This window comes from Centrocercus urophasianus, unplaced genomic scaffold (genome assembly GCF_019232065.1).
Source record: "Centrocercus urophasianus isolate 14NV4802_14NV808 unplaced genomic scaffold, USGS_Curo_1.0 seq_26, whole genome shotgun sequence".
In the NCBI taxonomy this organism is placed as follows: Eukaryota; Metazoa; Chordata; class Aves; order Galliformes; family Phasianidae; genus Centrocercus; species Centrocercus urophasianus.
Window position 1 is genome coordinate 15,706,117 of NW_024884822.1, and position 26,181 is coordinate 15,732,297.

Below are 26,181 nucleotides of genomic sequence, written 5' to 3' on the forward strand. Positions count from 1 at the left end.
GATTAGCATTGTTTCAAAATACAATTGCTCGTTTAAAACAAGTACATTACCCTGTATAAACAAGTAGTTGCCTAGCTATCATTGCCTAAATCCTGTAACTTGATTTTGTTGTTTGTTTGTTTCTTTTTTTGCTTGCTTTTATCTTGAGGAGCCAAAAGAGGAAGAAATGACTGAAGAAGAAAAAGCAGCTCAGAAAGCCAAGCCAGTTGCAACCACCCCTATTCCAGGAACCCCTTGGTAGGTACTGATTTTCCCTGCAGCCTGCAACTGGAGGACTGAAACATCACAAGGAGTGTTGCTGGATAGGTAGAACAAGTAATAGTGCATGAAGATCCTTTCATGGCACACTTCTGATCCCAGTAACATTGGATTCCTTCAGGCAGCAGTCTTTGTAGCATAGTCTTTGTATCTCATGCTCACTGCAGTCTGGGAGGTACATTACCAGCATAGCTTCCTTAGCCCATTCCCCTTCATCTGCTGCCGGTTCCTCCTGATCTGGTATGAAATTCTGGCCCCTCAGAATTGTTTGCTACTTCTGCCCTGTGCTTTGGGAAAGGAATAGGTGCAGCTGCCAACCAAAACAATCCAGTCTTTTGAAGTGATATGGCAATATGAGCACGATGTAACAAGACAAAACGAGACGTTCTGTTGTCTGTTGAATTTCTAGGTGTGTGGTGTGGACCGGTGATGAGCGTGTTTTCTTCTATAACCCTACCACACGTCTTTCTATGTGGGACAGACCAGATGACCTTATTGGAAGAGCTGATGTAGACAAAATTATTCAAGAACCTCCTCACAAAAAAGGGATGGAAGAAGGGAAAAAACTCAGTAAGAGCATTCTTTTCACCTTCCTTTAAAAGTCTGAATATAATTTATCATTTATTTTGTGTTCGTTTCCAAAATTAGTAATGTCCAAACAAGTGAGAAAAATGTAGGCATGTCAAAAAAATGCATATAGTTTTGGAATTTCTTCAAGAAAGAAGGTGGGAATGCAAGAACATCAGCTACAGTACAGTTTGAAAATAGCTGCCAAGAACAGAGAGCACGTAAGAGGCTGCTCAGTTGAGGCATCTTTCTGATATGAGTTGTAGTAAATGATCCTGGGATGACACATGGGCTTGGTAGTTGGAGGAGAGCTAAGTGCAAGTATGTAATCAGGAGATCCAGATGTGCTTTGTCTGCTGCTTAGTCTGATTTCTTTCCTGCAAATAAAAGGTCAGCGTTCATCATTTTAAATGCAAAGCCTGCCATAAATCTGTTAGTGCCCCCAAAGCGTTCTGATGGTATTTTTCTGGAAGCAACTCAGAATGCCTCTTCCTTTATCAGAAAGCAGTACTGCATGCATTGTCCATCCTCTGATTTTGCACAAGGCTTCGTGTGTGAGTTACCGAAGATAAAAACCTAAAGTAGTGTTGAAATCTCTTACAGTTAGAGAAGAGCATGAATCTATAGAAGAAGCAAATGAGGATGAGCCAATCAAAATTAAAAAGCGCAAGTAAGTTTTGAGTTGGTTGTTTATCTTGCTTATGAATATCCATCTTTGGTGGACAAAGTCCAGCAGTCTAGGTTTTAACAGCAGTTATTTCTGTGAGATTTGTTTTCTCTCTGTTACGGTAGTTTAAATGTTTTATTTCCTTTCTCACGTCGCTCTCTGTAATGGAAGCAGTGGGCCTTGCTTTAGTCGGAGTCATTTCTAGGTGCTGTTTTAAAAACAGTTTCACAGGTTTTTTTGTTGTTTTATACTCTTAGTGGTGATCATAAAGTTGTTGATGGTTTGTGAGTTTGTGTTTGGAGCTAAGCACTTTTGCCCGTAGTAAATATAAATCAGCAAATTGTGCATTTCTTTCCAGAAAAGTTTTGATGGATAAATTTTTATTTCTATTACAACATTTTCTGCTTTAATCATTTTAAGGTATTCTCAATTTGAATTAACGGCTGTAGTCTTTTTCACAGAGCCTCACAGTCTTGAACAGGAGATGAGAGAATTAGTGCAGCTAACCTAAAATCTAATGCACGTTTGGCGAGGCCTCTGAACACAACCAGAACGTGTTCAGTTCTTAGGCTCGTTTGTTGGCACTGAAGTTGTTGAAAATATCTTGGTTGCTTGAGCTCTTTCAATACGAAAGCATTCCTATCCAAGTCTCAAAGAATGGTCGCGACTTGTAAGCCTGTACTTCTGAATTAACCTGTCCCATCTGTTGTGTGACCTGTTACCATTTAACCTCTGACCCGCAGAGCTGACTTGCTGCTTCCCAAGTCATACTGTATATTTAATGTTCTTTTTTTTCCCAGGAAGGATGATAACAAAGATATTGACTCAGAGAAGGAGGCTGCTATGGAAGCTGAAATTAAAGCTGCTCGAGAGAGAGCCATCGTCCCTTTGGAGGCTCGGATGAAACAATTCAAGGACATGCTTCTAGAAAGAGGGGTTAGGGAAATGATTGTGTGTGTGAATGAGTGACTGAGCGAAGGGGTGAGAGGAGGATCAGACAGAAATCTCAGTTCTTAGCCAGTTCAGGACCTGCAGCACTTTATGCAAGGAGAACAGTTTCGTAATTCTTCCAATTCATGGTTGTGTTTGGTACAAGAGCCTGTATTTCAGTGAATGTTAAAATCAGCAACATTTCATTTCTAAATAGGTGGAATTAAACAGTTTAAAGATGGAGGTGAGGGGCGAGGAGAGAGGAAAAAAATAAAATAAAATAAAATCCAAGTTAAGTAAGCATAAAATTGGAAGATGCCAGTGAAAATAAATGAGAAATGGACCCTTAATGTTTTGGGAGGTGTTCCTACATGGGAAAAGCAGTAAGTTCCAGTAAGTAGTAAAATTCAGTAGAGAAGCAGTAAATGGTTTGTACATCCTTATCCTTAAATGGAAGACTTTTTATTTTTAGCTAACTAAATTGGGAATTTGCTTTGTACCAATCAGTTCTGGTAAATAAATTAGACTATTAGAGTGTAAATTCAGTTTTTTTGGAAGTTTAAATATGTGAAGTGGTTCCAGCTGCCAATGAGCTTTTTTTAGTTTCAACAGCTAAATGTCGTGGGTTAATTGTAATAAGGCTTTCCTAAGATTAACTTGAGCCTGTTTAAGTTGGAATCTCTTGTACCAGAACTGTTGTTTAAAAATCATAGCACTTATATCCAACATCTGCTCTGTATTTTTTTCTAAAAACACAAAATCTCAACAGTGACTTCTCAGTTTTCTTTTAATGTCACACAGCATTAGTTATTTTAATGAGTAATTAAGTGTGTGTTACTATTTAAAGTTTTCAGAGCCAATTAGTGTTGGAATTTGCTCTGGCCACCCCCCATAGCTCATCATCTATTAGTGATGAAAACTTCATCATGAGTTTGTCTTTATCTTTTCATGCCTTATATTTTTTAAGCAAAACTGTACAACCTGTGTACATTCAAGACAAATTAAGCCTCAGTTAAAGTCTGACTTTATTCTTAATTAAAGGTCTCTGCTTTTTCGACGTGGGAGAAAGAACTGCACAAGATAGTTTTTGATCCTCGTTATTTACTTCTCAACCCTAAAGAAAGGAAACAGGTAAGGAAGTGAAATTCACTCTCCTTCCAGCTGCTGCTGGTGTCTAAATCCTCCGCCAATTATTTTTGCTCCATGCAAGTCTTTCTGAGTAATCTGTTGGAAGAGATTTTTGTTATGATTAGGGTTTGTCGTGAAATTGGAAAAGCCAGAAGAAGCTGGTTGATGGTTCTGCTGTTTCAAGGTGCAGCATTTTAGCGCAGTAAAAGTTGTATGCGTGCAAAAACTTCCAAAACCTGAATGAAGTGATCAGAATCTTCAGTATCTTGTCAAACGGCTGGAGTAATGATTAATGCAATTGAAAAAATAATAGTGATAAAAAGTAATTAAAAAATCCCAACCACCTCATTTATTCTTAAGCAAGTTCTCACTCAGGAGGCTTTGAATGGACGAACGGAAACAGGAAACTCCAAAACACAAGAAGTGTCTGCTTGCTTAAACACAAGTCCCAGTGAAATGTTAACTGGAACATGTAAGGAACTGTTCACTGTTCTCAGATCACACGCTCAATGTATTGGAGTAATTCACATATTGAAGTGCAAAGCACTCGTAACCATTCTTTCTGCCTTGTCTGTATTGGTTCTGTGGTGGGAGGAAGGGGCCAGGGGAAAAGAAAAGGAGTGGGATTTTCTCCCTCCTTGCCTAGAGCTGGTGTGGGTGCAGGTTTTATGTTTGGTGTTGTTTCTGCAGGTATTTGATCAGTATGTGAAAACCCGGGCAGAAGAGGAGCGCAAGGAGAAGAAAAACAAAATAATGCAGGCCAAGGAGGATTTCAAGAAAATGATGGAAGAATCAAAGATTAACCCGAGGTAGGAACTTCTTTGTCATTCGTGTGCATAAGCACTGCAGGAACCAAGTATTTTGGGTAGATTACCTTCATTAACCTCTTTCAAAATGGTGAAAGAGGAGAAAAATAAGGTATTAAAATCTTTTTTTGCTTACTGTATTATTCTATAAAATAATAGAACTTTATCCTGCTTTATGTATTTTTAGTCATTTTGAAGGAATTCCCACAACGTTCTCTGGACTGTGAGAGGTTTCAAGGTCCACCACAGTTGTTCTTTAGTAACGCTGTTTTCTAAGAATATTTGTAGCCTCTGAGAAGTGTTAGGGAAGATTCCCCAGTTTGAGAGTTTGAAGGAACATTTTTCTGTTTAAGTGTCTTGATAATAATATGACTTTTTAATGTTTTGATTACTTTCATATGAAAAGTGTTACTTACCCTTCTCAGCCAGGCCAGCATGCAGTGGTAGCAGTGAGATGATAGCAGTAAATGTACTAACGCTCAAGATCACGTTGCTAGAAATGTTTGTTTCACAACTTTCTCACACAGAGTTCATGAAATAGGTGCTTATGTCAACAGGTGAGCGTTCTCTTTCAGCATCTCTTGGCTTACTTGGCATTAATTCTTTTACAGTGAAGTAACTGCTTGTTCGGTTTGCTTCCATTTAATTATTTTAGTGATCGGCGTTGGAAATTGATGGAACCCAGTGTTATGTAAATTCTTACATGACTTCAGATGTGATTAACTCTTACTGTGAAGCACCAGTCTGCTCATTTCGAGGGCAGAAAGTTTGGTAGTCTAGGACGAATGGAGCGATGAGAATGTTTTAAGAAAAAATGGATCAGTGAGTTCCACGTAGCGTTCACAGACTAACACCAAAGGTTCCTGTTAGCTGTAGTGTTCTCAGCTTCCAAGGTACCTGCAGTGTGTCGTGTTGGGACTAACTCTTACCTAATTATGGACTGGGGTGGGAAAGAACTCCGACTGAAAGACTGTCTTGTTTAATCTTATCCTTTGTCTTCTGGTTTCAGTGTTTGTCTAAAGATATTGCTGTACCTCTGTGAGCGTCAGACTACTTTTAATCATCTATCTCAGTCCAACATGCTCAAGAGTTTGTGTTCCACTTAAACAGCTCTTGTTCTTCAATATAGCTGTACATTCATTTTCTAATCTTTTTGAATAAGCTACCAAATTCTCTTCTTGTTTCAATTTACCCTACAGCAACAGTAGGCTGGATTTTCCAAGTCTAATTATTTCCATGCTGTGATGAAAACATTCGTATGATTATAAGTGTCTCACGTATTCTTGGGGCCAGATTTGCATCAGAGCTTGGAAAAAGCAGAATAGTGGTTTTTTTTGAGGTAAGTGGCAGTACTATATCTACTGCACAGATTGGAATCTGGCCCTGGAGGTGAGAGAACTGCCAGGAAAATGCTATGGGGATAATGGGTTAAAAGCCCAGTACTGCTGCAGCTGCCCATAGTGTCTGAAGTATTTTCAACTCCATGTGTTTTAAGATAAGGCAGTATGGTGTTCACTGTAGGGGAGGATTTCAGCAGCCAGTGTTACGTTGTGACTAGCACAGAAAGATTGTTTCCTCAGTAAACTCTTAGCATGGTTTGGCTGCAAGTGAATGCATGCGAAGTTTCTAATTTCACAGGTGTGAAATACCTGGACAAGACTGGTGGCTGAACTGCTTAACCACAAAAAAGACAACTTATAGTCAGCTGAGTTTTCATTTCCTTTTCTTGGTTGTGTTGTAGTTTCTCTTCCTACACCTGCATGTTCTGCAGGTAGCTCTATTAAACCAAAACAGCAACAAACCAGCACCTTACAAGTGTCTAATGTGTGCGTGCCTACACCGGACTCCCTTCTGTAATTCGTTGATCAAGCATCTCTACAGTGAGAACATAGGATGGTTTTTCTCTTTTTCTTTTTGGTTTTCATTGTGCTCTGGCATGTTTACCAGCAGAAGAAATGTTTTCTCTGCTGAACCTGCTTCCAAGCAAAGACAGCTCTGCCACATTAGTTCACTTGCCATTTTGTTGCAGAACTACTTTTAGTGAATTTGCAGCCAAGCATGCTAAAGACTCGAGATTCAAGGCAATTGAAAAGATGAAAGATCGAGAGGCCTTGTTTAATGAGTTTATCGCAGCGGCAAGAAAGAAGGAAAAAGAAGATTCGAAGACCAGGGGTGAGAAGGTAAGGTGAATTTTTTTAGCTCAGCGGTGTGAGTGCTGTGAGCCTGAGTGAGATGGGACAGAGCAGTGCTTGGTTGGCAGCATGCCTTGGCCGGGACTCAGTCCTTCCCTTCCTGTAGATGTTTTATAATGTAAGCACTTCACCGGTGTCTCTTTGGTCTTTCTAAACTAACTGCTTTTAAGTTTGCAGGTATACTGACGTAGAGTGTGTTGAGCTCATATTTGTGACCCTGAGAACACTTTAAGATGCCGTCCCTAGGCACTGAGAGGAGCACAGTTCTTGTTCTGCTTGGCTGGGAGGCCCAGAGCCGGCCGTTATCTCTCTGTTCTTAGTGAAGGCAGTAAGATCTTAGAATTCTCTGCAGGCTGCTCCAAGTAAATTTCAAACAGCTTCCATATTTTCTTTGCATTTAAAGCTAGCACTTCCGTGACTTAATCTTTCAGTAAATATATCTTATGTATAAATTGCTGCTTATTAGAATTAAAGGTCAGCTATTAAAGATTAATGAATTCCAAATGTCATCTGACCGTAGTGTCAATAGTCAAGAGCAGGCTTTCATAGAATCAGAGAATGTTTTGGGCTGGAAGGGACCTTTAAGATCACCTAGTTCCAGCCCCCTGCTGTAGGCAGCGATCCTTCCCATAGCCCAGGTTGCTTGCAGCCCCATCCAGCCTGGCCTTGAGTGCTTTCGGGGAGGGGGCATCCACAGCCTCTCTGGGCAACCTGTGCCAGTGTCTCACTACCCTCACAGGAAAGAACTTCTTCCTAACATCTAGTCTAAATCTACCCTCTTACAGCTTAAAACCATTTCCCCTTGTCCTGTCACTACCTGCCCTTATAAAAAGTCCCTCCCCAGCTTTCCTGTAGGCCCCCTTCAGGTACTGGTAGACCGCCATCAGATCTCCCTGCAGCCTTTTCCAGGCTGAAAAGCCCCAGCTCTCTCAGCCTGTCCTCGCAGGGGAGGTGCTCCAGCCCTCATCATCATCATCACAGCCCTCCTCTGGACCTGCTCCGACAACTCCGTGTCCTCCTTGTGTTGGGGGCTCCAGAACTGGGCGCAGTACTCCAGGTGGGGTCTCACGAGAGCAGAGCAGAGGAGCAGAATCACCTCCCCTGCCCTGCTGGGCTCCCTTCCCTTGCTGTGCTCTCAGTGCTAGGAGAGCAATTAACCGCGGAGGTGACGCTGGGTGTTACCACCAAAATGTGCAGCCTTCCTGCGATGTCCCCGTGTGGTGTGTGAGTGGAGAAAACCTCTAAAGCCTGACTTTTAACATGTTGAAGTTTGCAGTGTTTATTTCGTAGCGTAAAGTTAATGTATGTTGCACTTAGAATACTTGCAGAAGAGAAAAATGCTGAACAGCACATTAGATTTGCAGACAGTTTTCTTGTTCAGTAAGTCTCATGTATTTTTTTCCTTAATCCAGGTACTCTGGTCTTTTTTTTCCCAAATGTTGCCTTATTGCTGATATTTTCAATGAATAATTGTGCTCTTAGAGGAGAACTGATGTATTTCAGATCTAGAATTTTACATGCTGCGTTTCGGTTATGAACGAGGAACTTTAAAGCGCTCTTGCAGCTTAGTGCAAAGTAAAATGTCGTATTGTTGCATGACTGTTCTTAAGTTAAAGTTAAAAGAAGAGAGACTGTGTTTGTTTGCTTTTGAAATAATGTTTTTTTTTTTCTCCAAAGCCTTTTGTAACCATTTTATGTATTCTGTTTTATAACAAGTGGATAGACTTTACAGTTATGTGCTGTGCGGCCTGTCAATCAGTTCAGTCTGACAGCTGTCAATCACTGACACGCAAATATTATGGGATTCCCTAGTGAGGAAAGAATTGGTATCTCTGTGTGGTGACTTTAGCCTCCCGCAGCTCCGGTACTTTACATTTTTTTAGTTTTTTTCCTTGTGAAGTGATGAGAGTTGTACCTGCAATGTGTTAACTGCCAAAAAAAAAAGACCTAAATACACCTGAAATATTTTCGGTCTTATTTTCCTTTGATTTTGAAAGTGTTTAAAACAAAAGAAAATTTAAAGCATTGAACTTGAAGCTTTCTCAGTCTGTTTTAAAAGTCCAAAATCTCTATTTAAGGAGGATCCGCTTTACAGAAATCTTTAATGTAAGGGTTTGGAGTTGTCCAGTATTTTGGTTTTTGCTGGCAGTTGTGGCTCACTGGCTGCTGATGGCTGCTTGGGTTTTCAGCTGCCGCTCAGCGGCTGGGGGTGGAGGGGAGCAGGCAGGAGCAGATCCCTGTGCTGGCGCTGTGCTGGGCGGCCCTGCCGAGGGTTCCCCCTCTGTGCTGTTTGTCAGCTGGTTCCTGTGTTAAATGCTTACGTGCACTGAACTTCCCATCCAGGAGCTGCGATCCCAAAAGGCCGTTCTTTGGTGAGACGTTCTGGAGTTTTAATTACAAAGCAAGTCGCAGTGCTTCTCTGTAGATGCTGCAGATGAAAGATAGCTCTGGCCGGAGTTAAACCCGTGCTTTGAGAGTCGCTCATCTTTCTTAGGAAGGAATTGGCTCAACGCTCCCTTCCTTCTGCAGCCGTTGCTTGCGGAGCACCGGTGTGGGGCTGGGCGGCGGTGGGGCAGGCGGTGCTGGGCTGGGCTGCCGTCCCTGACGGAGCTCTGGTCAGGCTGTGGTTTGCGCTGCGCTGCCGTGGAAGCACTGCCTGCAGCGCTGCCTCCCGAGGTCTGACCGCCTTGTTCCGTGGGATGTCTGTCACACGTTGTTTGTGCAGGGGCTTCTGGTTAAGCTCTGAGAGACCCTTACTTTATAGACTTCTGTATTATGATCTGGGCACCGTCTGATTTTTGACGTATTTCTAATGCCATGGCTTAGAAAGCTTCATATTTTTATACTGCATGCATGTTTAAAGATGTTTTGAAACAGCATTCTTTATCTTAAAATGAGTAAATGGTTTGCTTAGCATTTTGTTAGCTTCTTTAAGCAAAATGATAGTGCTGTAGATACAGAGTAACTCCTCGGCTGGCTCTAACCACTGTTCTCTAATCTCTGCTTACTATCTGAACCTTTCTGAGATAGTAAAGAAAAAAATCTATAAATCCTTTATGTTTATGTATTAATATTGTGAAGAGTGCAAGTTATGGCTGGCTCAGCCTGCAGAATGTTGTTCTGAGCTTTGTTTCATTGGTGCCGTAACACAGAGCAGCAGGTGGCAGTTCTCTGCAAATGCAGAGTGTTCTCCTTTGTGAACCTCGGTGTTCCAGAGCAGAACTGCTTCTGGCGATGTTCTTTTCCAGTGGACGAGGAGAGGTGACAAGTATCACAAACTGAACGGCCAGTCCTTAACCGATCGTTTTAGTGGTGTGCCAGGGCCGGGGACTTTGTTCCATCGGTCAGCAAGGCTCGGGCTGCTGCGAAGGCAGCGTGCTCAACCTCTGCGTCCGGCCTGTCCATTGGCTGCCTGCAGGCCGCTCAGGGAGCGAGGCTAACAGGTCCCTTGCTTCTGTTCTCACGCACGGGGTCTTAAATGTCAAAGCAAACTTCTGCGGCACCAAGTGTTGGGCATAAAAAGGAAAAATCAGCTAGGAGTTCAGCACATCAGGAAAGAGGGAAATCATCCACCCCAGAAAACAGAGGTGTAATAAGGCACAGGAGTTGCTCTTGTGACGGCTGATTCTGGGAGTTTGGGTGAAAATTGGTTGCTCGCTTTTGTCTTAAGATTCAAACAAACAACAAAAACGAACAAATAAACCAGAACAAAAATCCAGCAGGACTGATGCTCTGCCAGCCGTTGGTGGTGCTGTCATTTTGGACAGAGTGTTGACATCCCAGTTAAAACTGAAAATGTAAACTAAAAGTTTTCCTTGTTTCCATACCTGTCTTCTAATGTAGTTCACTTAATTACTACTGTGTGGGTTCTTTACTGGTTAGATCCATCTTAAGATGAGTAGATCCAAGTGTTTACCTCTGTTTATTGCACACTTGGAATACGAGTCCTTCAATAGACGATTTATTTAGAGCCCTGTTTAAAACTGCAGAGCTTCTGTGATATTGATAGTAGAATGCTACAGTGGAGAATCAGTAGCTTGTTATTTTGATATGTAAAAGCTCAAAAATAAGCTGAAATTGAAGAAATAAAATTGGTGAATCATTCTTTAATGAATATAGCTCATCGTAGATTTAGCAGATCTTCCTGATGTGAAATCTTCCCAAAGAGGAAGTGAGTTTTAGATGTGAGGTCTAAATTCAGAGTTTTAGTAGTTTTAATGCTTTTTCTAAATTAAAATGGTATGTAATGTTAGTATACTTCCTCTAATGGAGGTAAGTTCATTTCTTCTTTCATAAGAGCAAACTGCTGCGTATCAAAGTCTCTTTCTCAAGTGTTATCTTTCTGTTATTGTCTGTAAAATAGATCAAAATGGACTTCTTTGAACTACTGGCTAACCACCACCTGGACAGTCAGTCTCGCTGGAGCAAAGTGAAGGACAAAGTAGAGACTGACCCTCGTTACAAAGCTGTGGATAGCTCTTCACAGAGGGAAGACCTTTTCAAACAGTACATTGAAAAAATAGCTAAGGTACGTGTGTGCCATTGGGAAGGAATTTTGCATGTTCTGCTGTTATGTTGCTAATGATGTGTGAAGGAACTAACTGTAAGACAGCCTCACGTGTGCTTTCTTCCCATGTTTAAGCAGGCTCTGCACGGGGGTTATTTGTAGCAGTACCTTGGAATGACTGCAGCAGATCTTAGCGGTGCTGTCCGTGGCTCTGCTGCTGCATGGTGTGTGCATGCCTGCATGCATACATTGCATACGTGCACGGGTGAATTTAGTCAGCAGAGCAGGAAAAGCAGAGTGCTGTAAGGTCATTGGCTATAGAAGTTCAGAACGTGCAGACACCGCTCTGGTGGCTCTGAAACAGAATGGGCACCTTCCCGTTCTGTGATTTTCATATCAGCTGAACTTTCAGGATGACAGGTGGCTCACACGCAGCTCCTTCGCTGGTGCCCATCTCTGAGTGCAGCGTTCCTGCTTTTCTCTTCAAGGAATTAATGGTGGAGTGGGGAAAAGTTGGCTAAAGACAGTTATACTGCTTCCCTCAGCCATTATTCAGTGAGGGGATGCACTCGTGAGAAACGTCGTTCTGTGGTGAGAACAAGTGTGTGTTGTAACCTGGCTTCTTTCCCCCATGCAGCCCCAACAGCAGTTCAGCAGTTCTTGAAGCAAAGTTTTGCAGATCTTACATCACTTTGAAGTATTTTGTTCTGAGATACTTTTGGTTTGATAATCCTTTAATTTGCTAACCTCCGTAATGAAAGCATGAAAGATGTCACATTGTTTTTATTGAGGAAAAACTTCTATTCTTACATTCCAGAATTTAGACTCTGAAAAGGAGAAGGAGCTGGAAAGACAAGCTCGCATTGAGGCAAGTTTGCGTGAACGAGAAAGAGAAGTGCAGAAAGCTCGATCAGAGCAAACCAAGGAGATCGACAGGGAGCGTGAGCAGCACAAACGGGAGGAAGCTATACAGAACTTCAAAGCACTGCTGTCTGACATGGTGAGGCACCAGCACGTTCTCTCTGATTCACTCCAGGAGCTTGGCAGTGCATTCTTTTCCAGTCATGCTGTGTATGAAAAGCACTTTGGCTTATATAGAAGTAGAATTGTCTTCACTTTCTTTACAAGAGAGTACTCTTCCAGGACAGTGATTTCTCCTCCTGCATTGAGCTGGGCTGAAGCCAATACGGAACGGACTGCCCAGGGGGGTGGTGGAGTCACCGACCCTGGGGGTGTTCAAGGAAAGGCTGGATGTTGTGTTGAGGGACATGGTTTAGTGGGAGCTGTTGGGAATGGGTGAACGGTTGGACTGGGTGATCTTTTAGGTCTTTTCCAACCTTGGTGATTCTATGATTCTATGATTTGAACTAATGCATAGTGCTTCCCCCAGCTGCTGCTTGGTTAGTGTTTAACAGAAAGCTGCTGTTGTCTCTGAATTTTTTTGAAGAGCTTTAATTCTTAATTTGATCTATAGTTTAAAAGAAGGGATAGAAGAACACTAAGGGCTGGGTGACAATTGTCAGTGAACCACAGGACAACACGTTGACAGCAATAATCCTCCTTGTGGCCAGGTGCGTTCCTCAGATGTGTCGTGGTCTGACACCAGAAGGACCCTGCGCAAAGATCACCGCTGGGAGTCTGGCTCCTTGCTGGAAAGAGAAGAGAAAGAGAAGCTCTTCAATGAGCACATCGAAGCACTTACCAAAAAGAAGAGGGAACACTTTAGGCAACTTCTGGATGAGACTTCAGCGGTAAGAGCGATATGTGCTCAAACTGAGATATTTGCAAGTCCATGGGGAGTTGGATTTTTCAGTTTTCTGCCAGGAGTTGATTTTTGTTTGGCTTTATTTTCTGGGGCTGTTTGCTTCACCAGTCTCTTTTCTCCATAAGAAAAATGTAAGCGTTACGTTTCCTTGCTTCTCTTGAGTTCTGTTTCACTTTAACATACAGTTCATTTGCATTTAAGCTTCTAATCAGTGATTTTTTTTTATCTCCTGCAGGATGTTACGTTTCTTCAGTATTGAGTTGCTTGATATTCCTTTCTATATGGCATCTTGCTCTTTCAAATAACCAGTGTGTTTGTCTCGATACCAGTAGATGATCTTTTGTCTGTCTGTTTTAAGTCATGCTCTTTAATTTGAACTTCTGTGCCACGCTGAGGAAGCCTGTCATCTTCTCAGTGTGCTGTGAGGTTCTAGACAGTCTTGGTCTTTTAAAATTGTGTGCAAGCTTCGGTCAGCTTTCTTGACCCTGCAGCTTTGAGTGTTTTTAAGGCATTGGTTAAAAGCTGTTGGAACAGCAGGCAGATCTTAGTGTGATAGAATCATATGGCAGATGTTATTTTGAAGCAAGCTTCCTGTAGGTAATTTTTCACAGCATATATCCATAGATATGTTCTAGAAAAGGATCTTAGAATGTAAATGGTGTTTGGGAGGATGTTGATTCGAAAGTGTCTGAAGAAAAGTAAATGTATGAGATCATATAACAAAAAATACGAGTATAGTAATAGGAACGAGAAAAGCCCAAGACTTGGATACAGCAGTGATTTTGTTGGTGTGCTCTGGGGATATTTACTTTCAGATGTGGTAATACTTATATTCCACATCTGTAGGATATCATTTTTCTTGCAGTCTTAACTATTTTTGCTTCTTTTGAAAGATAACTTTAACATCGACGTGGAAAGAAGTAAAAAAAATCATTAAAGAAGATCCGAGGTGCATTAAATTTTCTTCAAGTGACCGGGTAAGAGCTTTGCATTGCTGCTGTTGGCCTTCACTGTGGTGCAGGATATGGAGAGGGAAAATCAGGGACTGCTGACATGGTGCCTGCTTGATGTGAACGTTATTAGTTTTTAATTAAAAAATGCAAGAAGTAAACAGAAATACATTCATCCTGTGACTTGTACTTATATTCAGTGTGTTGAGTTGCGTGAAGTACTTTGTCTGCATTCGATGTTCTGGGTTCATCTTTTGTCTTTCAGAAGAAACAAAGGGAGTTTGAGGAGTACATTAGAGACAAATACATTACTGCCAAAGCTGACTTCCGAACACTATTGAAGGAGACCAAATTTATCACATACAGGTGTGTAGCAGAATGTCACCCAGGAGCTCTTTTTGTGCGTTTGCATGTCAGTGGCAAGAAGCTGCTCTTTTGTTCCCTAGAATAATCTTGCCTACATTTATTCTATAATTTTTTTCATAATCTGTCAAAAAAGAAATATATATATATGTGTGTGTGTGTGTGTGTGTGTGTGTGTGTAGTTGACAGAGGATTTGTTTTGGTTTAACTTGGCACTTCCTAATGGTTAACAAATAATGAAAATCAAACCAGCACAGAGGTCAGGTTGTCGTTTGCTTCAGAATAGCACTGTGTGTACCCTGGCTGCCAGGCAATGGATTCATTTTGTGGTGAGGGCCATCTCCTGTGCTCGTGTCAGTCCTTGCCCCTCCAGTCATCACTGGAGTGTTTTGGAGTTTTGGTTTCAGGTGATGCTACTCAATGAGCAAATCACAGTGCTGTCAACTGAGGCAGTGCACACAGTTTAGTACCAAAGCTGTGAAATCCTAATTGTCTGCCTCAGTTGGATGCCTAATTTAAAACTCTAGATTTTTGTCCCCCTAGGTTTTGGCATTTAAACAGTTGATGTAGTGCTGTACAAGGCCACGGCAGCCAGACACAGGTCTTCCATGATGCTTAATTAATTTAGCACAGAGGCTACAAACACTCTAGCTCCTGTGCCTTGATACTGCCAGATACTTCAGCATCCTGCTGCTGCTGACTGAGCAGAAAGTGCGCGTGGCCCAAAGCTCCGTGCAGGTTGCTGGCGTTGCTCCCCCCCGGCTGCCTGCACCGCTGTGAGGGGTGGCACCCGGGCCCCGCCAGGCAGTAATTCCTTGCGCCTGCTTCCAGATCCAAAAAGCTGATCCAGGAGTCAGACCAGCATCTGAAGGATGTGGAGAAGATACTGCAGAACGACAAGCGCTACCTGGTGCTTGACTGCGTGCCGGAGGAGAGGCGCAAACTCATCGTGTCCTACGTGGATGACCTGGACCGCCGAGGTCCGCCCCCGCCGCCCACAGCCTCGGAGCCAACGAGACGGACGACGAAGTAGAGCTGAGTTCACTTAAGGCAAGAGTATCTGCTAAATCAAAAAGCTTGCATGAGCCATCTGTCGGGTTTATACATATACATTACCGTGAATATATTGCAAAACCATCTTAGGAACAGAGGAGAAAGCAGTGTTTGTGAGCATAAAGTGGTCTCTGTATGAAAATAGAAGATGTATATAAAAAGAGGAAGAAAAAAGAACGTGGCAGTTATTTATGAGTGTCTGTAGGGCGGGACGGCGGGCCCAGCTGTGCAGGCAGTGTCGGGGCCGTGTCCCCGCGCAGGAGGAGCGGTGCTGTGCAGCTCCCAGAGCTGCGCGTGGGGCTCAGGTGTGAGCGTGGCCCTGGGGCTGCCTGGCTGTGAGGGCGAGATGCTGCTGTAGCTGATGGCTGAGGGCCACGTTATGGTAACAGGTGCTGATTCTGTGCTTGATTTCACCCTTGTATGTGGTGATAAATCCGTTGGAGCCCCGAGTTAAAACTGAAAGGAGAATTAGCACTACAGAGACCAAATCAAATTTGCTCACAGGTCTGCTTTGTTCCTTACCCTATCCATGGATTAGAAACAAAATCAGGTTGCTCTGCCCAGGCAAAGATCTGTCCAATGATTTTTACTCCAGTTGGAAACACGTGGCTGGTAGCAGTGGCTACCCAGCAGAGCAGGACGGTTGTATAAATGTTTTTATTTACGATAAGTGATCTTTGCATACTTCTGGATTAGACTGTGGATTCCCCCTCTGGGCAATTCTTGTAAACTATACTCCTGTTTTGAATGTTAAACTTGTGTTTCTAAAGTTTAATTTTGAAATGTTGGGATTGTTCAGTTTATGTATTTGAACTACAATAAACCAACTCCTTTTTTATATGGATTGTACAGGCCTAATGCCAGTTTTTGTTGGGTTTTGTTGGAGTTGTGAATTCAAGAGCAGAGCAAAGAACTGAAGTCCTATTGCCTAAAATGTTGGCTGTGTTTTGCCAAACTGTGTGATACTGTACAGCATCAAATTAAATTTCATAAACATTCAGATCAGCATCTGTGCAGTTCGGTGCCAAACAGAATTATTTTCCAGTTCAGTTCTTCAGGCTGTGGCGTTTCTTCCTTTGCCTGCACATGTGGTGTGGGTCTGTCTCTCTGGGCCAAGGAGTGGTAGATTAAGGTCATGCCATTAATATGAAGGTAAATGAGCGCCTGTTTGTATAACATTGCCTTTGCAGCATTATCCATGCCCTACAGCTTCTAATTAGGTGCCTCTGTTTAAATTCATCACCAGCAGCAGCTGAGAATTAGCGCTTGGGCTGTGGAGGAAGCAGCTCAGTGTCGCGTGTTACCAGTAATGAGTCCTGTCCCCGTGGGGGCGCAGGCCGTGCAGCTCTGTGCAGCGTTGGGTTTGGTTTCATTGTGAAACCAATTCCACTACCAGCAGAGATTGCAGCTGAAGGAGAAGCCAGCGCCTGTTCCTGTGCTGGTGCCTCCTTCACCCCTGCCTCGGTTCTGAACGCGTTGCTGCCCTCAGCAGCTCCCCGCTGGGCAGCCTGGGGCCAGAATGAATGCTGAAGGACTCAGCACTGCAAACCGGGCTGGGAGCTGCCACTGCCCCCCAGACACAGGGATGGGGCCCTGCACTGCAGCACCTGGGCTAGGGGCTTCCCGGCTCCTGTGCCCCCTGGCTCTCAGGGCTCCCTGCACCCCCCAGCATGGCCCCAGCTGCAGCCGCCTGGAAAGCACAACAATCAGCAGCTCCACACAGGCACATTTGGAACAACTTTACTTCTGGTACCAGAGTGCAGGCTTTCTGTACAAGAACAAAAAAAAAAGAACATTTGAAAAAAAAAAAGTTACTTTATCTTGGCTTTTTTTTTTAACCATTTAAAAAAAAGGTACTCCTGGAAGCCACCACTTGTAGTGCACGTCCCCCCTACTCATCCCTTTGGGATGGCGAATGCCCCCTGCTCCTGCCCCGCAGATCCAGGCAGGGCCTCCCCAGGCTCCTCTTTAGGGGCTGAGGGCCGGAGGCACCGCAGGAGCTGCAGGGCGTCCGAAGCGCGCAGTACAGGAGGGGCGGTGGGCAGGGAGCACTTTGCCCTTAGAGCAGGGTGGGAGCTTCCCTGTGGGACACAGGTGTGGGGGATGCAGCACAGCTGCTCAGCAGGGCCGCCCTCCTGGGGACACTGCTGCGGTGGTGCTGTTGAGTGCTGTACTGACTTCATTTGTTCACTGGGTCTTGCAGGAGCTGTTTCCAGACTGAAAATTATTCTTTTAATTCAACATTTGCTCGAGTAAAAAAAGGATCTGAACAATCTTAACAGTAGAAAGGGGGAGCCTGGCCATGCACAGAGGAAGAGTTACTGATTTTATTATTATTATTATAATCTAGGACCGTGGGCAGCCCATGGAGGAAGCGGTCAGGTGCTGAGAGCAGTGTTGGGCTGGATTCTCTTTTAGAATGTCATAAATTAGCAACTTACACTTTTTCTTTAAAAAAAAAAAAAACAAAAAGAATAAATAAATAAATTAAAAAGAGAAAGAGTATGAAGTGCAGGTGTACAGCAACAGGACAATAACAATGACCACAATGCAGAAAGAGGAAAAAAAAAGGAAAAAAAATTAAAGCCCAGGTTCAGTTTGGTTTGCAATCAGTGTGTTTTGGAAGCATCATTTATAAAGGTATTTCATATACCCAAAAGGCACCACAGTATTGACAAAGCCAAATCCTGGGGAGTTGCCTGGGAGCTCCGGGCGCAACAATTCCATTCTGTGTTCGGTTTTGCTGTTGGTAAGAAGAGGAAATGATGACGGCAAAATGACAGATGTGAAAAATGGGGACAGGGCTCTGATATCCTGAACCAACAGCTGGGATCTTTAGGATTAAGCTTTAAAGAATCGGCATGGATTACAGAAGCCCAGCACCCCGCACTGCGGTGCACACAGCCGCCCCGTCTGCTCCCACTGCAGCTGATGGCGCCCTGCCGCCTCGCCACCCGTCAGCCACCTTTACAGCAACGCCTCGGGGCGCTGGGACAGCAGGAGCTGAAGCCCCCCCAGCTGCTCCGCGCCGAGTCGGAGCTCCCAGCACTACATGGAAACCTGGGAGCTGCTCAGCCCCGGCCCCACGGCAGTTGGTCCGCCTGCCCCTGCACACTGCCTTTCCCAGAGCAGCAATTGAACAGAGGAATGGGAAAGAAAGAAAGAAAAAAAAAAAAAAAAAAAAAGAAAAGAAAAGAAACATTTGGAATCTTGTGTTTACTAGTATTCAGTACATGAGAGACTCCTAAAGAATAACTTGTCCTCCTAGTTAACCTTGTCCTGGAATATATACAGGTTATTTGTCGCTGCCACAGCAATGATGTTCTCTGAAGGGTGCCAAGCCGTATGCAGGATCTTTTTGCTGAAGTCCAGACTGTCCACGCTGATCTCATCTTTCCTCCTCTTGCCTCCCACGCAGACCTTGCGGGGTTTGAGGACGGCGCGCGGTTTGCTGTTCTCCCGCGAGGCCTCCAGCGTCACGTCGCGCTTGGTGTTGCGGTCGAACATGCGGAAGAAGTTGTTGTAGGAGCCGGTCATGATGACGCTGTGAGGGCGGAAGGGCGAGTCAGCGAGCACAGCCACGGCCCCGCTTCCATCTCCTCCCTGCCCCGCTCAGCCCAGCACCGCACAGCGGACACCTCATGGAGTTGTGGAGAGGTTTGGGTTGGAGGGGACCCCGGGATCATCAAGTTCCAACCCCTGTGCTGTGGCAGGGCCACCGCCCTCCAGGTCTGAACAGCTCCAGGGATGGAGCATCCACAGCCTCTCTGGGCAGCTGTGCCAGCACTTCACTGCTCCACCTGTACAGAACTTCTCTCTGACATCCAACCTAAGCCTTCCCTCCTCAAGCTTAAAACCGTCACCCCTTCTCCAGTCGCTGTTGACCCTTCTTTTTATCATCCCCTTTTAAACACTGGAAGGCTGCAATGAGGGCTCCCTGCAGCCTGTGCAAGCCCAGCTCCCTCCGCCTGTCTCTGCAGGGCTGCTCCCAGCCTCTGTCTTCGCAGCTGAGGGAGAGCTCATGCAGGCAAGAATTTCTTCCAGGATAATTACACGGATATCGCTCTTTATGGCAAAGATTTGGCTGACCCAAACCAAATGATTTTCACACCTTTTTCAAGGCAAACTCTCCCTGACTTAAATGGAACACACAGAGCTGTAACATGATTTAGATCAGACTCAGAATTCAGGCCCAGCTGCCTCACTGTGAGGTAAGCAAGGAGCCACTGCCCCTGGAGCCAGGCACGCAGCCCCAGGCACCCCGCACACAGACCCCAGCTGCGCCCAGCCCCACAGCCACCCCTCACCTGTCAGAGCCGTTCCACACGCACTCGAACTTGTCGAAGATGCAGTCGTTCTCATACAGCGAGCACAGCTTGCTCCGCAGGTAGTCGTGGACCTGGAGGCAGGGATGGATGGGATGAGGCAGGGGGCAGCCATGCCAGGCCCCACGGCCGCTCCATGCTCCCATCCCGCCCTGCCCGCAGCCCCGCTCTGCCCACCTGGTAGGTCTCGATGGGCCGGTTCTCCATGTTCAAGTCCCACACCTTGACAGTGAGGTAGTCCCGGGTCATGATGTACCTGCCGCTGTGGCTGAATTTGACGTCGGAGATGGAGGAGATGATCTCAGAAAAGAAGGAGCGGTTACTGGGGTCCTCGGGCTCCTCAAAAACTGCAAGAGAGGAAGGGACAGGCCTGGCATCAGTGACCCTGCGGGACCCACTGCCCGGCCCAGCATGGGGGGGTGCAGAGCAGCTGGGGACACGGCCGGCACACGGGAGGCCGTGAGCACCCTGAGCCTGCAGTGCTGAGCCCACTGTGAGCGCTGGGCATGGCGTAAAGCGAGCACCTGTGTGTTATGGACTCCGTGCAACTCAAGTGCCTCTATTTTTAAATGAGTGCAATAACCAGGAAGGGTCAGCAGAGACCCATCTATCAGCAGCACAAGAGAAGACCAAAAGATTTAGAGCCTCGTGTACCTTTTCTCTATAGAAATCAATGCGCAGTATAACTGAAAGTCCATGTAAATATTTTATAGCTACTGCAACCTACAGATTTAATCCGACGTCTTTGAATAAATCACAGCCTGTACAGCCCAAAGAGCATTGATGAAGGTCCAAATTAAATGCATTTACAAATTCAATTTCGAAGTAACGTCGGCTGAACAGGCATAGCTTTAAAGAAAACAATAGATCTGCACCAATGAACAGGCTGCATTTGGAGTGCATCTGTCAGACCTTTTCCTTCCACCCCTACAGACCCCTCACCACCTCAGCACTACAGAATACTGCTGGGGAACAAGGAGAGGCTCCTCCTCCTTCTGGAAAGAAGCCCATTGTCCCAACACTGACTTGGCCATAAAGCTTATGAGCATGAGCACTGCCTGGCACCCTGTATCCAGAAAACAAAGGCAGGAGGAGCTGTTCCAAGAGCCAGGGCTGGGTTCGACCATTCACCTCCACTGCCCCAGCCCAGCCTTGTGCTCATCACAGCTATTCTCCAACACAGCAGGGAAGGCCTGACATACAAATGGAGCCCTTTCTTAGGGCTGGGGATGTTACACTTACAGTGAATAAACAACCATAGAAGTAGAAAGCATCAAACTGCAGATTGAAAAACCAAGATGCCTCAGAGAGCAAACCCAAGAGGTGATGGCAGCACCAAGAACACAAGCAGGAGGAGAAGGGCAGCAGCAAGAAGGGCTGGGTTCAGATCCTGACCCCGCAGTGCTGTGTGCTCTGCTGGGCCGAGCAGCACCACACTGCAGTGCGCCCTGGGAACCTGCAGCCCAGAGCAGCTCCTGCACAGCTCTGCTGTCCGAGCTCCTGCATGGCTGTGCGTGCAGCCCGAGGGCCCTGCGGGCAGCTCAGAGCACATGGCTCCTTTCCATTCCTTAGTGAATGCAACCACCCCTCCATTTCTGTAACACCAATTCAAACCCCGTCTTTTCTTTCTCTCCTTCATTTAAACTCTAATCGGGACCATTGGCCACATGTACCAGGAAATCCAAAGCAGCACAAAGCCTGTGGCACAGCACCCAGAGCCCCCTCTGCAGCGATGGTCCCGCAGGGCTGCAGAGCCCGCCGCCATCTCTCCAGGCTCTGACTCCGTGCTGCAGGCCACAACAGATTTCTCACTTAAAATGGAGATTGGGGAGTGCTGCAGAGGCAAAGAGGTTTGTTTCCTCATTAGCTAAACGAGCCCAGGGTGGCAGACAAGGTTTGTCATCCTCCGGAGATTCTGCACAATCAGCTTGTTAATTTTTAGCTCGAGGTCTTGCCAGGCTTATTACTGCGTGCAGCAGGACGTCGTTAGCCGCTGCTCGGGGCTGAGGAAGGAGGTGATTTGTTTCTGGAGGCACTGCCACATCTCAGCTCTGTACCGGCTGTGTGCTGCCCCAACTGACAGCAGGCAACAAGAGCTCTGCACCACGGATCCTCAGCCCCGGGCAGGATGTGCTTCATGTGTCTGGGAGTTCCTAATGTGAGAGCAGATCCTTGCACCCCATTTATGTGCCCTTTTTCTAGTATAAAAGGCTTTGGTGAAAAGGAAAACAAAACAAAAAAACAAGAGATATTCTGTCAACAGGAAGGTGACAGCAGTCGTGCAGCAAGGTGTGCCTGTACCCAGGGCTCAGTCCTGTAAGGCTACAACGCAATGGAAAGTGCAGCAATAACCAGGGGGTGGCAAAGTCCTGAGCTGCAGCAAGTGAGGATTTGCTCGAACAGAACAGCTGTGAGCATCAAAACTAAAGGAAAAGGCTGCTTACCTTTGGAAGGCCTCAGATATGCAGAGATCTCCAGTGAGACCCCCTCACTGCCAGCCCTTAAATGAGGGCCGGGAAGGGGGTGGATCCTGGCTCCAGCCCTTCCATCAGGTACATTGCATACAGCTGAGCTCCTCTGGGTCAGCCCTGCCTTCCCACCAGGTGCCCAATCACTGCTTCGAGCCACTGCCAGCAGCCTCAGGTCAAACAGGATGGCAGAATTGAATAGGAGATCATTTCAGTAAGTCTGCCCCTAAGCTGCAAAGTGTGTCTGTCTGATTGAACACAACAGGGATGTGCAGTGCTATCACAGAATGGCCCAGGTTGGAAGGGACCTCAAGGATCATGAATCTTCAACCCCCCTGCCTCAGGGCCACCAACCTCCCCACTTAATACTACTGACAGCTATTAAATACCCCTGCTGGAGAATTTGCCTCCAAAGCCAATGTTGCTTTTCATTCTGAACTCCGATGAACTGCCTCAGTTTCAACTTACACATCTGCTGAGCTGCAATCGACTCAGGCTGCTGCTTCAGAGGTGCAGAGGGAAATCAGTAAGAAAATTTCAACGGAGAGGTCAAACCAAACTCTTATTCACCGCTGGTCGGCGCTCACTGTGGGCTGAAGGATGTGGCAGCACCAAACAAAGGCAGTGGCCATGTAGGGACTGCTGCCTCCAGAGCATCAGGGAAAGGGATTGCCTTAGCTATCATTGCACTCCAAGTCACTGTAGGACTGTGAGACAGTCATGAAGTGCAAGAACAGAGAGATGCGTTCTGCTAGGGTTTGGGATTCACAGATTCACAGAATTGTAGGGCTTGGAAGGGACCTCCAGAGACCATCGCGTCCAACCCCCTGCCAAAGCAGGCTCCCCAGGCATCCAGGCAGGCCTTGAGCATCTCCAGAGGAGACTCCACAACCTCCCTGGGGCGGCTGACACTTTCAAGTCTCCAGATGTCTGAGCAAGCTTCCCTCTGCACCTCCTGTGCTGCAGCACACAATGGCAGCTTGCACAGCACTCACACTTGGCGTGGCGGTCGCAGAGGGCGGAGGTGCGCATGTCGCACAGCCGGATGGTGCCTTTGCTGCTGCTGTACACGAAGGTGTTGCAGTGGTGGGGGTGGAACTCCGCGGCGGTGATCACTTCCGTCAGCTCCTCCATGTTGGCTGGCTTGATGTCCACGATATCTGGGGGTGAGTGAAGGAGCCCGCTGCTCCCCACATGGAATTGGTGCCTCGGGCCATCAAACCCCTCAAGCTTTGCCTAAATCCTCCCCTCGTTCACCGAAATAAGCAGACATGGCAGCGTTGCTCAGATGTGGGCCCCCACCGACCACACGCCTGTGGCTGCTGAACTCCGGCTGCCTAACGCTGCCCCTGGGGCTTCTCAGTAGAGAACACGACATAAATACCAGTGGCGCTTAGTGCCCCGCCGTGATTATTTCTGATGCAGCAGTTAGGAGGGTGACAGGCATGATCTCATTTATGCGCCTGTGACTGGCAGCCCGTCACCCTGCTGCGCTATTAAGATTTCCCCTCCCCGTCTCCCCCAGGGCATCTGTCTTCTACATCACCCCCGTCCCTCAGCCCCGGCTCAGCCCTGCAGGCAGAACTCAAAGTGGTGGCAGTGGGGGTCCCACAGAGCAGAGGGGCACAGCGCCCAGCACCGCCAGCACACTGCCACGGCTCAGCCCACGCAGACAAGCACAAGCAGCAGTGACTGCTCTGGGGATGAGGACGTCCGAAGCTGTGACTGAGGGGGCTGTGGGTACTGCGGAGCACTGAGCCCTGCTTTGCTGTGCTCTGTGCCTGCAACCCCATCTCTCCTGCACCGACCTCCTGGCAGGATCTGGGGTAACTGGCAGTAATGAACCTGTAATGAGCAGGACCAGTTAGGAACACTGCCAAAGAAAATCACAATGGGTCAAACCTTTACCTTGGTTCTCCCTTTTCTGGGTCAGAAAGGACTGAATGCTTCCCTGTGCGCCCGGCCCCGTGGCTCTCTGTTAATACAGCTCCTGGCAGCAGAGGGGCCCAGGGACACCACGGGGTGCGCGCACCAAAGGATACTGAAGCTCTGATTTGTGATCTCAAAGTTCCAGAGGTTTATCCGCAGGTCGTCAGCCGACATGTAGGTCTCGTAGTCGCTGTTGACGGATATGGAGTTGATGTGGTACGTGTGAGCGTTGGCAAACACCCTGCGGGGGGTGGCCTCCACCATCAGGTCCATGGGCCGCAGCACCGGCACCTGCAGGGGACGGGCAGTCAGCAGTGGGCACGGGATGCTGGGAGCCACGTGGGGCAGCACCGCAGCATCGTCTGCTTTGGGAGACAACAGTGCCAGTCCGGAGCTCTTCTGCAGCAACAGTTCCTTCTTCGGTCAAACAACAGCAAAACCTCTCCTATTTTGTCACTTCGGAATGTGAAATTCCTGCCCCGCTGCTAACAGAAGTGTATTTAGAAGGTAAGTATTAAGAGCTGAATCAACTCCGGATTTTCTTTCAGATTTTCAGGATTTGCCCCACAGTGAATGGTGGAAGTAAAGGAGGGGAAGAGATAGAAGGGAAGCACGGGGCAGGGACAGATGGAGGAAATAGGAATGTTTGCCTTTGGATTTGTAAGCATAGCTCACGTAAACATGAGGGGATGGAGGGAGGCATGAAAGCAGCATATGCAAGGAGAGGTGTACTTAATAACTTCAGACATTGTGCTCTTAAGGCAGCTGCGTGCACCAGTGCTCCCCCCGCCAGGAGCTGCGCCCTCCAGCCACTCCATCAAAGCAAATGTTTTCTGTGTGCTGCCCGAAGAGGTTTCCCATGGCTGCAGAGGTGGGGATGGGAGCATGACAGCCAGATCAAGTGACACAGGAACACAGGAACTGCCAGCCTGGAGCCTGAGCTTAATGTGATGCGCCTGCTTCCTAATTCAGCCTGACACACTCAATGATGCATCGTTTGCTGCTGAAGGACTCTGCTCAGCCATCTGGGGACAGAGGCTCGCATTGTGCTCAGAGATTGCAGGACGTGGGCTGTCACTCAGACCGTCAGAAACATGATGGTTTTGCAAAGGGTGTGGGCTCAAACGTTACACTGGGCCACTCTGGACGCAAAAATAAATCATCACAGGCTCTGGAGCTCAGCACTGCTGTGCAGCCTGACTGTGTCCCAGTCAGACCCATGGCTGCGCCCAGCCTGAGTATCACAGCAAACAGGGCGTGGGGTGACCTGCAGATCCAACACCTGCGTGGTCCCAGCCTGGTCTCAGTGCTACTGACACCGGCCGCAGCAGCAGGGAGCAGTGCAGCTGCAGGGCTGCACTCCGCCGCCTCCTTCACCAGCAGTGAGAACTCCTGGGTGCAGCCCTTCAGTTACTGAGCGGACCTGCAGGGTAGTGCCTGGTATTACATACACCCATTATTAAAGGGTAATTTGGTGTAACAAACCGCATCAAGTACATAGAATGGCTGTCAAATAAAATAAAGCACTAATAAATTACATTACTTCCTGTTCTGTGGAAGAGGGCAATGCCATTCATTACTCACTTTAAAAAAATTACGTCTTCATTTTTCTTTTTGCTTTTTACCAGGCACCTCCTGCAAAAAGCGCGCTCCCACCACCCAACACGTCCCACCCCGCCGCTCCTCACCACGCTCATGGCAGAGCAACAGCTTCACGTTCCTCAGGACTTGGCCTTACCGGGCTTTCCTGATGCCATCTGAGAAGATCCCTTCCCGTAGAGACAAACCTGCTGTCTGGCCCCTCGCCGTGCGCTGATGGAGCTCCTGGTTCAGTCATTTCCCCAGCACAGCCCTGCTCCCAGCCACACGGTGTGCAGCACCAGCAGAGCTCCAGGTGTGGGAGAGCCTTTCCTATGGGGGCCCAAAGCGCCCCACGGGGCCTGGCCGGGGGAAGAGGGGCTCAGGAGCAGCACCTGCAGCAGTGAGGGCAAACCCAGCCCTGCAGCGCAGTCAGAGCACCTTGGAGGGGTCGGGGCAGTGACTGCCAGCACCGTCCCCAGCCCAGCCACCCCCCTGGCTTTCCTTGTTTTTGTAGCAGGACAGAATCCTTTTTCAGTTTGTAACTGAGAATCTGTCCCTGCTTTTACATTTCAGAATGACTCACATCATCTGCACCTGAATTCTGCAGTAAGAATTCAGAAAACAAACGGCCCTCCCGAGGCCACGGGTGTGTGTGAGCACGGATACATTTGATACAGGAGAAGAAAAGAACA

At 46.8% G+C, this 26,181-nt stretch overlaps 2 protein-coding genes across 5 annotated transcripts in view; one reads left to right on the forward strand and one right to left on the reverse strand.

The window, feature by feature from the left end:
- Positions 1-16,030, forward strand: part of TCERG1 (transcription elongation regulator 1) — a 31,311-nt gene extending 15,281 nt beyond the window's left edge. Inside the window, 13 exon segments of the mRNA XM_042826255.1 lie at positions 149-237; positions 668-828; positions 1,429-1,495; positions 2,293-2,428; positions 3,464-3,553; positions 4,241-4,359; positions 6,386-6,536; positions 10,912-11,076; positions 11,873-12,055; positions 12,627-12,806; positions 13,714-13,797; positions 14,036-14,136; positions 14,965-16,030. Of these exon segments, the coding sequence (XP_042682189.1) occupies positions 149-237; positions 668-828; positions 1,429-1,495; positions 2,293-2,428; positions 3,464-3,553; positions 4,241-4,359; positions 6,386-6,536; positions 10,912-11,076; positions 11,873-12,055; positions 12,627-12,806; positions 13,714-13,797; positions 14,036-14,136; positions 14,965-15,166 (1,728 nt within the window). The 3' untranslated portion in view covers positions 15,167-16,030.
- A 1,048-nt stretch (positions 16,031-17,078) lies between these two features.
- PPP2R2B (protein phosphatase 2 regulatory subunit Bbeta) overlaps positions 17,079-26,181 on the reverse strand; it is a 60,986-nt gene continuing 51,883 nt past the window's right edge. For 3 of the 4 annotated variants that reach the window (XM_042826539.1, XM_042826540.1, XM_042826542.1), the window contains 5 exons: positions 24,022-24,199; positions 22,975-23,139; positions 19,689-19,858; positions 19,494-19,585; positions 17,079-18,730 (listed from right to left, as the gene is read on the reverse strand). In XM_042826539.1, coding sequence (XP_042682473.1) covers positions 18,451-18,730; positions 19,494-19,585; positions 19,689-19,858; positions 22,975-23,139; positions 24,022-24,199 — 885 coding nt within the window. In that variant the 3' untranslated portion in view covers positions 17,079-18,450. Of the gene's footprint in view, positions 18,731-19,489; positions 19,586-19,688; positions 19,859-22,974; positions 23,140-24,021; positions 24,200-26,181 lie in introns of those variants that run through there. The other variant, XM_042826541.1, reaches the window with a different exon arrangement.